Below are 13,403 nucleotides of genomic sequence, written 5' to 3'. Positions count from 1 at the left end.
ACCTGGAGGTTCAAGTCTGACTTCTAAGTACCAAGGTTGTGTGGGTCCAGCTCTTTGTCTGGGATCCACTGAGAGCTTTATTCCAGCGTGGAAGACCTGGATCTTCACAAGAAAACCTGCGGTGCCCACCGGCTGGGAGTGCTTTTCTCCCTCTCTTCACTGATTTGGATTATGCAGCTTCACCTACAGGGAATTAGAATTACATTCGTCTTACTCTGTCAGTTCTGAGGAGGCTCTTTGAGGACGGACCTTTATTTTCTTCTTCATACACCCAGCACCTACCACAATGCCTAGCTTAGTAAATGAGGCCCAAGCTAAATGGCTTTTATTTTTTTTAATGGTTGAAAATATCCAAAGAAGATAATTTCTGTCACCTGAAAATTACATGAAGTTCAAATTTCAGTGTTCACAAATCAATTATTATTGAAATGGAGCCACGCTCACTTGCTTACATTTTGTCTCAGCCTACTATCATGTTACGATGGTAGTCGTTTACTGGTTGTGACAGAGATTGCATGGGTTGCAAGCCTAAAATATTTACTATTGGCCCTTCCCAGAAAAAGTTAGCTAACTCCAGTGATAAATATTTGCTGTGTGAATGAATGGATACATAAATAAGTGCACTATTATGGCAAATTCACTTTATATAATTACCCCTTAATAGTATATACTCAGTGGCAGAGATCCAGACAGCAACCTAGAGCTTAACACGTTTTATTAAAAAATATGAGACCAATATTATTTATGCCTCACTCTGCCATTCTGTTCTAAAATATATTCAATCAGAGTAAAAACTTTAATTGCATTTTCTAAATGGACCTCTCCTATATTTGTAATTAAATATACATTGCCATGCCTCTTTTTATTAGGATCAGTCAGTCCCCCAAGAAGTTCTATTTAAACTCTATTAGAATCAGGTTACTCATCCTATCAAGGTGTACGTCTTTCTGGGGTTTTCTTCCGTCTGTTATTGTCATTTGGTTCAAAACTTTTACCCTGGGATGAAAAGGTAGGTACATGAATGCAAGAAACCCAATCACCTTCCTTATATATGATTTTCATTTCATTTTATTTTTACATTTTAAAAACATTTCTAGCTTTTACTGAATACCCACTGCACTATTGAATTGCATGCTTTGGGAGGATCACAAAGGGAATATATCTTCAAAAGCCAAACAAATCAGTCACATTTGGATTAGACGAGATACAGGCTCTGGCATAAAACAAATTAAGGACACTATTAAGAATTTAACACAATTTTATACAGAACTACAGAAATTCCTATGGAAACTAGAAATAAGCTACTCGGAACATTGTGGAGGCACTAAAAGTGACCCTGAAAGAAAAAAGGTCTCTCATGCCTGCTGCTTGCACCTTCCCACCATTTCCAAATTTCTGAGAAGGGATCGCAAAGTAAATCTTACCCTGAATCTGTTACATGTGCTAATAAGTTTTGTTTTTGTTTTCTTTTGTTCTGTGTTGTCGTTAAGTTTCCAGCAGTAGCGATTGCTGCCTTCTATTTCAGCAACACTTGTCTTCTGTACATCACTGTATATCATCAAAACTTCCATAACTTTTTTCAGAGGAGAAAGATGTGGATTTTGAAATTTCATTGTGTCTATTTTTTATTGCAGTATTTATGTAGATTTCACTTCGATAGGATGTTTGCTTGTAGTGCACTATTAGGGAGTCCTTCCTCTTTCAAATTCAGAGGCCAGAGCAACAGAGGGAAAGCCTTTAGAAGTTAATGCTAGCTAATTAATCCAGCTCATTAGCCCAAAACCTCACTGAACACTGAGAGTCCTGCTAATGTAATAAGCTTTCCAGTTAATGGAGTCAAAGCTAACTTCAAAGTACAGATAGTACCTCATTCATTAAGTTAATCAACTCTCTGGACACCTCACACGCAAGGTGGCCTGGTAGGAGAGCAATAAAGATGTAAGTGGATGTTCTGTTATCCCACGACTGACTTAAAAGTTAAAATTTGGACAACCATGAGTGCACAAATAGTACATGTTCCCATCTTTAAGAACAGAACAAGTAAAGCAAATGCCAACATGCAACTCTTGTCAGAACTTAACTTTTTAAAAAAAATATTTTTTATAATGTTTACTCATTTTTTAGAAACACAGAGACAGAGTGCTTAGCGGGGTGGAGGGCAGGGTTCTGAAGAGGCTGCAGACTCTGAGCTGTCAGCACAGAACCCCACACAGGGCTCGAACTCACAGACAGTGAGATCATGACCTGAGCTAAAGTCAGATGCTCAACTGACTGAGCCACCTGGGCACCCAAGAACTTAACTTTAAAATGGTCTTGGGGCCCTGGGTGGCTCAGTTGGTGAAGCGTCAGACTTCCGCTCAGGTCATGATCTCCTGGTTCGTGAGTTTGAGTCCCACATTGGGCTCTGCGCTGACAGCTCAGAGCCTGGAGCCTGCTTTGGATTCTGTGTCTCCCTCTCTCTCTCTCTCTCTGCCCCTCCCCCACTCACGCTCTGTCTCTCTCTCAAAAATAAAATAAACATTAAAATGGTCTGAATAGGGGCACCTGGGTGGTTCAGTCAGTTGAGCATCTGACTTTGGCTCAGGTCAGGATCTCAAGGTTAGTGAGTTCAAGCCCTGCATTGGGCTTTCTGCTGTCAGCCCAGAGCCTGCTTGGGATCCTCTGTACGTACCCCTCTCGCTCTGCACTTCTCCCGCTCACGTGCTCTCTCTCAAAAATAAAAATAAAAACCTTTAAAAAATAATTAAAGTGGTCTGAATAGTCCCATCAAGATGAAAAGCCAACATGTACTGTGTTTAGTATTGTGTATTTTGCATGCTAGAGCTACTTGGTACATACTTCAGCCCATAAACAAAACAGAAGTTACCAATTTGCACCAGTATCTTTTGTTTTTCTTTAGAGATTTTCAAAACCAAAGATCAATAAATTTAATAAGTGTTTGTGACAAATATTAGTAGATTATTTTGAGTTTTTTCGTATTTATTACTGATTTAATCTTCAAAATAAAGTGTGGGAAAAAGAAGATTGCTGTTGTTCTTTCCTTCAACAAATAACATGAATACCTGGTATGCAGCCAAGCAATGTCAGGATGATGAGTTTCAACTAAAATGCACTTTAGGGGTGTCTGGGTGGCTCAGTCTGTTGAGCGTCTGACTTTGGCTCAGGTCATGATCTCGCATGAATTCGTCCCGCATCGGGCTCTGTGCTGACAGCTCAGAGCCTGGAGCCTGCTTGGGATTCTGTCTCCCTCTCCCTCTTCCCCTCCCCTGCTCATGCTCTGTCTCTGTCTCGATCTCTCTCAAAAATAAACATTAAAAAAATTTTTAATAAAATAAAATGCATTTTAAATTGTTTCTAGTTTCATTCATTTTTAGTAAATCTTGACTTTTTCCACTAATCATTGTGATTTATTGTCTTCTCTTAAATTCTTGAATCTTATTTCTCGAGATTCTTCTCTATTATTGTTACTGCTTAGGGAGTAAAGTCTTTGTGTGTGTATACAGTGTTAGGATGTCAGAGATTGCATGGGCCTCTTTTTTAAAGAGATAGGCTTTGTGGGGCACTGGGTGGCTAAATCGCTTAAGCTTCTAACTTCAGCTTAGGTCATGATCTCACAGTTCCTGAGTTTGAGCCCTGCGAGGGGCTCTGTGCTGACAGCTCAGAGCTTGGAACCTGCTTCAGATTCTGGGTCTCCCTCTCTCTCTGTGCCCTTCCCCTGCTCACACTCTGTCTCTGTCTCTCTCAAGAATAAATAAACATTTAAAAAGAAGAAGAAGAAGAAGAACTCACCATTTCCTTAAATAGGAGGTGAGTTTTCTGGTATAGTTATACTCTGGCTTTACTCAGTGTTACACAATATGAACCCTGAAAGTAAGGCTTATTCCGCTTTATTCTCAACCTCTGATGTTATCCTGATTTTTCTCGTGACCAGGAATTGCCCCAACCCTGCCTTTTCTTCCTATCTCACGGGTCTTAGATACTCAAAGCTGCTGACTGTTTTATAGTCCTGCAAATGGCCTTTCCCTAATCTCAAGCAGCTTTTCCTCTGGTTGCATTTTATTACATGCTAGTAAATTTTTCTTTTAATTTATTCTCCTCTATACTGTATGTTACAGGAACTTCTAAGAGTTTTTGATTTGGTGATGGAAAAACAAACAAACAAACATCTATTAAATAAAATCTTTGTTCATTTGAGTGCTAACTTGGAAAGATAGTACTCAGGACTCAAATATCCATCTTGACCTTTGGGTTCAAGGTACTTTTTCAAAACTGTGCTTTAAAATAAGCCGTATAGGGGCGCCTGGGTGGCGCAGTCCGTTAAGCGTCCGACTTCAGCCAGGTCACGATCTCGCGCTCCGTGAGTTCGAGCCCCGCGTCGGGCTCTGGGCTGATGGCTCGGAGCCTGGAGCCTGTTTCCGATTCTGTGTCTCCCTCTCTCTCTGCCCCTCCCCTGTTCATGCTCTGTCTCTCTCTGTCCCAAAAAATAAATAAACGTTAAAAAAAAATTAAAATAAGCCGTATAGCAAATGTTTTAGAAATAATGTCAAGCGATATTGAAAGTTTTACTGTTCGATGAAAAGAAACTAATACTTAGATAATTGTGTTTTCTAATTAAGAAGCGAGCCTGCATTTAAAAACAATGAGTAAGAATGTTTCATTGTGGAACGGATTAAATAATGTTAATTTGATGAGTTGATTTAGATTCATTTCTTACCTTGTGTCCCTTTTTTATATTACAAATGCCTTCAGATATTCAAAACCTAAAGAGGCAAAATTTATGAAAGGACAATTGTTATTTTAATTCTTTCAATTGAGAAGTGAAGGATTAAAGCAGGTTTGTAGGAATTGTCAATGTTATAGTTCAGTCCAATGTCTCATATGCTTTTTGGAATGAAGGGCAGTAGCTGAGCAATTCTGCTCCTCTGGGGCCAGCTGGAGTGCAGGGGGGCGGGGTTTGCTCCTGGACTCATGTGCCTGATGAACTTCTGTGGGCCCTAAGGGACGCTGGCTGGTCTAAGATGCCTCCATGGCTCCTGAGGGCCTTCCACTCTCCAGTGGTCTAGACTGGGCTTGTTCACGTGGCGGTGGCTAACCTGGCCAGGATCCTAGGAACCTTGTGACCCAAGCAGCACTTCTGCTGCTGTGTACTACTGGGCAAAGAAAATCACAAGACCAGCCAGTATTTATTCTACATTTTGATGAGGGGAGCTAGAAAGAACTGTGGTCATTCGTGTGATCTACTATGGCTGGAACGTGCAAAATTTTGAAGCTGTTGCCCTGTGCTCAGTCAGATGAAGGAAGCTGTTGGGCATCAAGATGTGAAGATAACTTGTAGAGATTCTCAGTCCTGATTGACGGAGAAGGCCCTGGTGACATTCGCGTTCCTAGTGTCAATTGTTTTTGAGACCCAGTGGTACTTGCTTTTTTTAGCTGTAAAATCCTTTCTTGTGTCTATGAGTCCATTAAATCTCCCTTTTACCCAATGTACTTAAAGGAGCTGAGGTTCTGTCAGCTTTGATCAAAATTCCTGAAAAGAAAAAAAAAAAAAAAAAAAAAAACAACCTCTAGCCAAATTTGTTTACATTTTCTTAGGCCCTGTCCATTCCTGTCACAGACTAACATAGTGAGTAGAATAAAGGCTAAATTATATGCTCATTTAGCTATTTCCCTTCATTTTTAATCTATTTTATTTCCAATAAACGAAGTGTCCATCTCCATTAAGCATTTCAACTACATTGAATTCCTCATCTGGATTTGTAGGATGGTACTTTTTAAATGGTCTGAGTAGTCAGACACTACCCTTTAATTCCAAAAATTAGAGACCAAATGTCATTTAGGAAATTGAAAATCAACTTTTTATGACTTCAATTGAAAGAACTCATACTGAAATGTGAACAATGTTCATGAAAAGTTAATAAATAAGACTAATGATAGTGCACGGTAATTTTAAAATGATCAGACTATTAAACTACTTATAACTAATGCTAATACCTTTGAGAAAAGAGGGTAACGATATTGGAATTTCATGCTTATAACAAAACTGAACTTCAAAAGCCTTTCATGATCACATATATCAAGAGCCCATTTCACATTACTCTCACATTAACTACACAGACACATTCATTTCTCATTTTAAATATAATTATTATGGATGTAAAATTATGGGATCTGAATCAATTTGTAGACTCTTGAAACTCTGCATATCCCGCTATACTTTTGCCCTTCCTCCCAAGGTTTAAACACATTCTCTTTTCTTCACTTTCCTCTTTGAATCACCGGCTCTGTGAGCCACCATAATTGAGAGGGGTGGGTCCTTTTCCACCCTCTCCAGCATGGTAGAAAAAACACATATTCTAGGCAAAGGGTAAATGATATTTTCAGAAAGCCAGGACACCCACTAAGGTATCTAAGCTTCTGAGTGCACAAAGTAGGGCTGAGAGCCTCTGTTAATGAACCACTCTGTGACCCCTCAAGACCTTGCATCTCTCGAATGGAAACTGTAAGACAAAAGACAGGGAACATTTCCAGGAAAGACACTGTCAGTGTTGAGTTAAACTACGGTAGATATGTCTTGCCAGTGTATTCCTGCTTTCTTGAGAATCAGTGAATACTTTTAGAGTTATCTGAAATTTATAGAGGTGAATGAGATGTCATTATTACCCCCATTTTCAGGGGATTTGCAGGAAACTCAGCAGGATTAAAGTGATGTATAATTAGTGACTATAATGATTTTCCCCTTTGTAACCTACCCCAGATTTAGTTATGAAATATGCCTCTATAGAAGTTTATGTGCCTCTATAAAAGTTTAAATCCAATTTGAGTTAAAGTGTTCACATTCTTGAGAGAAGCAAATGACAGAATTTCAGGATAGTATATTTCCCCGATGAGATTCCTTCGTTCCATGTACCACACCTATTATCTGTAAATAAAGTGCAGCTTCCAAAGCAATCAATGAGCAGTGAAGCATACGAATGAGGCCATCTTTAAGTAGTGCTGTTGTGCTGTGCCACAGAACGAAGTCCGTCAGAGAGCTGACGGAACACAGGGGCTGTTTGGAAAAGCTCTAAGAACACATTTACAAAAATATCAAAGACACATTAAGGGGAACTTAAGGATACTTTGTTTTGACTGCTGGAAAGGAAACAATGATACACACAGGGACCCAGGTGGTTAATGTACTGTACATTATTACTATAAAATACAAGACCTCAGTCTCTTAGCTCCTTGAAAACCACAAAATCAGTTGATTACATAGTGCCCTGCAGAATAGATTTTAAGAGTAAATGAGCAAACATCTCGGATATCCTTTCAGAGCTTGCCAATTTACTAGGCTTTTCAATTCTTGCTATTGGGCTGTTGTGCAGGAGGGAGTTTTACAATGTTTTTTGTCCTGCTGGAAGTTCTAAGCCTGTCTCCAAATACAATAGAGAAAATGGCAGGAGCCCTTGTTCATTGAAGTAAAAAGTAAACTGGTCCAATGTAATAGCAAAACAAATTTTCTGAGTTCAGAGATGATGGAATATATGAACCTGATGTTCTGCAGTTAATGCAGGTCCCTGGACATTTGAATCAACTTAATTTGAAGGTAAATGCCACTGTGGCTTAGATATGAAATTGTTTGTTCCCATTTTAGTTCAACTTTTGGAACTTTACAATGAAAATGGAACACAGTTCACATATAAGTTTTCATTTGTAGATGAACTCAATTTTAGTAGGGTCTGTAGGACCCTGTCTCACTTTGCATTTACCACTCATCCAAGTTATGTTTGTAGTTCAGGCATCTTCTCATGGGTGACTGGAGGAGAACTATCCATGGTACTACGAGATAGTGGACAAAACCAGAACGCATGCTTAATGTTTATTTTGATGCCTTTTAGTAATTTGGCTATTTTGTTGACAATGAGTCATTCATTTCAGTGAAAGTGTGCAACACATATTCTATGACCAGTGAATGTTGCTGTCATTGGAAATCATTTGGTGAATTTTTTGTTTTAGAGCTATACTATTCCACCTGTTAACGAAGAAAAAGTAAGAATGAAATATGTAACTCTTAAGAAGGTCTTCATAAAATTCTTTTTGCTGAAATGTCACAATGAAGTGGTTTCATTTCTATGCTTTTTCAGAGTTTTGGTGACCCATGACACTAATCACAGATATCTCTACCTATCTGACACACAGCAAAATCCTATGAGGTGACCTAAAATAGAACTTGCTGACAAACATTTCATGTCTGGACCTGTACTGATTTATAAGGAGAAGTCTATATGAGTAAGAAAAAAAAACCCACCATAGATTGAGGGAAAACCTAACTTTATATTATAAATACATTTTTCATCTAGTAATTCAACCATGTTGTCCTATAATTTGTTCCTTGTTCTCACTCTCAGCCCAGAAATTAATGTCTAAGGTCTAAAACATTTCTGTGTCAATAAAAATTTTGACCTAGTATGTATTCTTGTTCAGATTTTTTTGAGAACAGCATTGTATATTCCAGGTTATATCAACATCTTGTTTGATGAGAAATTATCTTTCCTTTACTATTTCTTAAGACTTGATGAAAATAGTGTTGACCTTCCATTTAGAAGTCAACGTGTCTCATCCAAAAATAAAGAAATATATATTGGCTTAATTTTCTCACTCGCTCAGAAAAACTGAATTATGTGAGTTAGAAAAAAGAGAATAGTAAAAGAAGCAAGGGAATTTATCTAGGTATTGTGATCACATTAAAATAAAGTACAACCTGAGTATGTGTTTTGAGTATTTTTAGAAGCATCTTTTATTGTGATTCCCAGTTTAACAAATAATCACAGTGTGACTCAGTAAACACACATTCATGAACACACAAATTTGAAACAAAACTTCTATGCAGCAATTTACCCTTATTCCTGATATAATCTAATATTTTCTGTTCCAGTTAATTCAATTTTTAAAATGTTTATCTGGATTCATTAATTTGATTTTATAACTTAGTAATGAGTTGTGATCTGCCATAGAAAACATTAATCTATATCTTTAAAAATGTGAGAAAGTGACTTTCATCTTAATAAGCATAGAGGTGTTCAAAACAGAATTCTCATACAAACATAATTTATGTCAAAATTTTGCTTAACACATTAATGAGGATACTAGGAAGAAAACACAAGACCTAGTTGCCTGATCATTTGAGGGATTTATATAATAATAGGAAGAATGGATTGTGAAAATAAGGCTGCCAAGTTAGATAGAACACTGGTTAACTTCCTTCAGAACAATTAACCCATAAGGCCTTTGGGGGTTAACTTCTCTACCAAATTATAACACCTTAATTTCTGTAGTTTAACCTACAGAAAGACTCAGATACAGTCTAGTCTATAGTCTAATCGGGAGACAGACAATATATCAGTTATCTTGACAAAGCATTTGCATGAATTGCTAACTAAATACAGAGTTATTAACTCAGCTCGTGCAAAGGTTAAAAGTGCCATAGTGTAACAGAGGCAGCGGCTTTAGAAGTAACTGCCAGCCCTACCACCTGTGGGACCAAGGGGCTAAACGAAGATGTTGGAACTGTAAAATTACAAGCTTGGAGAAAGAGCTTTGCAGAGATGCATCTCCGATTTCCTTGGTGCTGGAGATTCTGAGGGAGACATGATGGGATCAAATGCTGGGAAGACTACAAACCAGAATGGCCTGCTATTGTGGGAAGGTGCTGCTACAACCAATATGAAGGAGTGTTGGTGAGGTAGCTCCCTGGAGCAGGGAGAAGCAGAGAGGAAGCCCACCATGGGGTCAGTTTCCTCCAGCTCCTCTAGTCTTGCCATCTCTCTCCAGTGGGCCCACTGTTAAAGTCTAACAGGGAGCAGCAGGCCAAGCAGCAGTGTAGTTTGCAGAGACCCAGCCTGGCATCATAAAGCCAACTACGGCAAGTGAGTTGGAGCTGGGAGACGATACTTGAAACTGCCACATCTCTTGCCTGAGAGGACAGTGGAGTGTTTGCAATTCTATCACCTGTGGACTTGTTAACCAAGAGTATCAGACTGGATCTAGTGGCTCATGAGAAATGCTTAGTGTGATATCAAGAATTAAGCAACCCTCATATTCCTTTCTCTATTTTTCTTTACCAGAAATTTGTGGTTTAATAAAAAGCTGCACAGACTTGAAATTACTAGCATTTTAATATTTTTAGCTTTTCCTATGAAAAGGGATTTCTATAGACAGCTATTCAGGTATTTTATTCCAACATTAGACACATATTTGGCTTGTTAGCTTGAAATCAATAACATTACATATTATGAACACAAGGATGTGCCCACTTTCATGATTCTTCAGTTCTTGGTCCAGGATTTATAGAATTGTTAGAAATAATCTATAGGAAATTGTGATTATTTTTAAAAAAAGTTTAAATAAAACATATATGCCCACAATAAAGATTTTAATTGTATATAAGTATATTTTAAAAGTAAAAACTCTACGTATGTTTATATTTGTATTTATACAAAATGGAACATACTGTACATTCTTTTCACATTGTTTTCTCTTAATAGCATATCTTGCCATATTACAATAGACAGACACCCCAGTCTTTGTATACCTGTACTCAAGTGTGTGAACTTACCTAACATATTTTAAAATTCCCTGTTGATGGGAATTTAGGTTGTTTTTAACTGCCTGTATGACAATACATAGAAAGATAATAGGACTGAACATGAAGACATCTTTAGGATTTTATATATAGTGTATATATATATACACATATGCATATATATGTATATGCATATGTGTATATATACACACTTTATATAAAAGTATATGTAAAAAGTACACACGTTTACATAAAGTATATATACACACAACTACATAAAAGGTGTATATACAAATTATATATACACACATACACACACTGTACATAAAATCATATGTAAGGCTTATGTATCTGGACAAAACAATATCAAGTTAAATACTACCAATCCTTACTCTGTTTAACGTTTATTAATAGCAGAATCAGCAGCTGATGCCTTAAAAGGGCAAGAAAGACAACAAAGTACAATGCCATGAATGCCCTCTTCTTATCTTTCCGGAGCACTTTCTTAATCGGACTTTCTCTTCCTCCCACCCAGATCCCCCACCACGTGAAGCCCTTGCCCTATTACAGCTACGACCAGCCTGTGATCGGCTACTGCCAGGCTCACCAGCCGCTCCGCGTCAACAAGGGCTACGAAGCAGTGTCTCCGGAGCAGGACGAAACCCCCAGCCTGGAGCTCGGGCGCGACCACAGCTTCATCGCCACCATCGCCCGGTCGGCGGCGCCGGCCATTTACCTTGAGAGAATAACAAACTAACGCCAAGGCCAACTCCTCGGGAGGGACCTCGGCGGGGCTGGGGGCGGGGAGGGAAGGCTTCATCTTAACGGAGAATGAGTGTCCAAAATCGAGCAAGCAAGCCGACTCATCCTTTCTGTTCAGCCAGGACACACAGGAAAGGAAAAAAGAACTGCTTAAAGAGGGCAGCGGATGCACCTGCAGCAAAACCGGGAGAACACTACAGAACTTTCTTTGCGTCGAAACGAAACAAAACTTCTCCTGGATGTAAATAGTCCAAGTGTCGAGTTCTTATAAAAATAGATTTCACCCTAGCTACATATAGGATTGTTTGTATATTTGCTTTTTCTACACTGCATGGTTCCTGGGCTGGAGAACCACAGGGGGGTGGGGGGTGGGGGGGGAACCTGAGCTGGGTGGGAAGTTGGGGTCACAATACACTTTTCCTTGTTAGGTGTGTGTAATTCTTACAGACTTGATTTCAATTGCTTTATTTCATTTTTCCTCTAAAATGCTGTTTGTTCCTGTTTGATTTATTTTTTTTTTCCTGGTCAAGTGAATCTGTTTCCAATCCTAAACATGGGCATTAAAGCTTATGTTGTACCAAAAGAAAATTTGCTTTACGACAGGCCACAAAGAAATAAAGTTGACCACAGAGTTTGACAAAACTACTGGAATGAAAATCCACTAAAATCTGGGCGAATGATCCTTCAGAACACACGAAGTACACAGTATGAGGAGTTTTGATTTGCTTTTTTTTTCTTATTGGCAATCCTCACTGTGACTTTTCACTGTGTAAGGATTCTGAAAGGGATCTGTACAGACTTCTGGTTGGAAAGACCAGCAGAAATCTTCTCATATGGACTCAGTCCTATGAAGAACAATGGCCATGTGGTCAATGAATAAAACTGCCAAGTTGACAAATTTCTAAACACAAGATAATGTATAACATTGCTTTTTAAATTAATTATCAATTAGCTTTTGTGTAGTTTTTATCAATAAAAGAAAACATGTTGGAAAAATAAATATATGATTTTGTGGTTGGTATACCACAACTCACTTAATGTTGAGTGCTTTCTCTCCGTATTGTGAAATCCTTCTAGCCTGTGCCAGTTGGCTACCAAACGCCTTCTGTGTGTTCTATGATTAGGTGGGGAGACCCTACAGGGTGTAGGAACGAAGTATGAGTACATATGCACTAACTAACTCATTTCACAGGGTTTGTTTGTCTGTTTTCTGGAAACATATGATGTACCTCAAAAACTGTGTAACAGTATGAGGAAAAAAAGGTAAGTATCCATCGAAGGGTTAGAGGTTATGTGATCGTTTAGGAGAAAAAGAACTGCGTGGAAATTGGTTACAATCTAAAAGAAGCACAATGACCACTCATTTTTTAAACAAAGGTGATAACTCTGCACACATAAGTTAGATAATTTTCACTTGACTTCATTAGTGTTGTGACGCTTTATGTCAGCAATTCTCTGCTTCTCTATGGACATTATCCTGATCTAGCTGGTCATCTGATTTGCTTAGTTCTATTTTTAAAACAAAATGAAATTATAAAATTTTTGTCATCCTTTATTAGGTCATGTTTTGCATTCTGAACAGGTGGACTTCTGAAGAACTAAGTTGGTAGCTGCCATTCATTTAATTACAAATTCTACTGAAATAATAATTAAAGAGCCTTGTGACTATTTCCATAACAAAGTAAACTAGCATAGAGTATTGAGCATGTTTTTTTTCCTTCTGAAAGTAATTTTGTTCTACTACCATTTTAACTTATACTTGAAGTTAAATTCTATCTTAATTGAGAAAAATATTTGCCATACTAAAGAAAATTCAACCAAAGGAAGTTTTTCCACATTGGACTCTTGGACTCTTGGAAGAGTCCAAGGAACACAGGACTCTTGCTGTCAGATTCTGGTAACTTTCCAGTTCACATCTATAATCTGGATTATATCTGGGTATATGTTTCCTAGCTATTCAAGTAGAATGAATTGACTATGAGTTTAAAAGTTAAAGATCATTATTTGATATTGTGGTTTCTCTTTTAAGAATTATTGAATAGATTGTAGCAGAGCATTTTGGAGTGTCTGCCCAAATTAT

The 13,403-nt window shown here is 38.1% G+C and overlaps 1 protein-coding gene across 1 annotated transcript in view; it reads left to right on the top strand.

Annotated features, from left to right (window-relative positions):
• The window catches only part of LRRTM4 (leucine rich repeat transmembrane neuronal 4), a 924,534-nt gene extending 912,862 nt beyond the window's left edge, over positions 1-11,672 (top strand). Inside the window, exon 10 of the mRNA XM_006930227.5 lies at positions 11,097-11,672. Coding sequence (XP_006930289.2) covers positions 11,097-11,318 — 222 coding nt within the window. The 3' untranslated portion in view covers positions 11,319-11,672. The remainder of the gene's footprint in view (positions 1-11,096) is intronic.
• The last annotated feature ends 1,731 nt before the right edge of the window (positions 11,673-13,403 follow it).

Source organism: Felis catus, chromosome A3 (assembly GCF_018350175.1).
Source record: "Felis catus isolate Fca126 chromosome A3, F.catus_Fca126_mat1.0, whole genome shotgun sequence".
NCBI classification, from domain to species: Eukaryota; Metazoa; Chordata; class Mammalia; order Carnivora; family Felidae; genus Felis; species Felis catus.
This window is presented reverse-complemented; position numbering and strand designations above follow the sequence as displayed.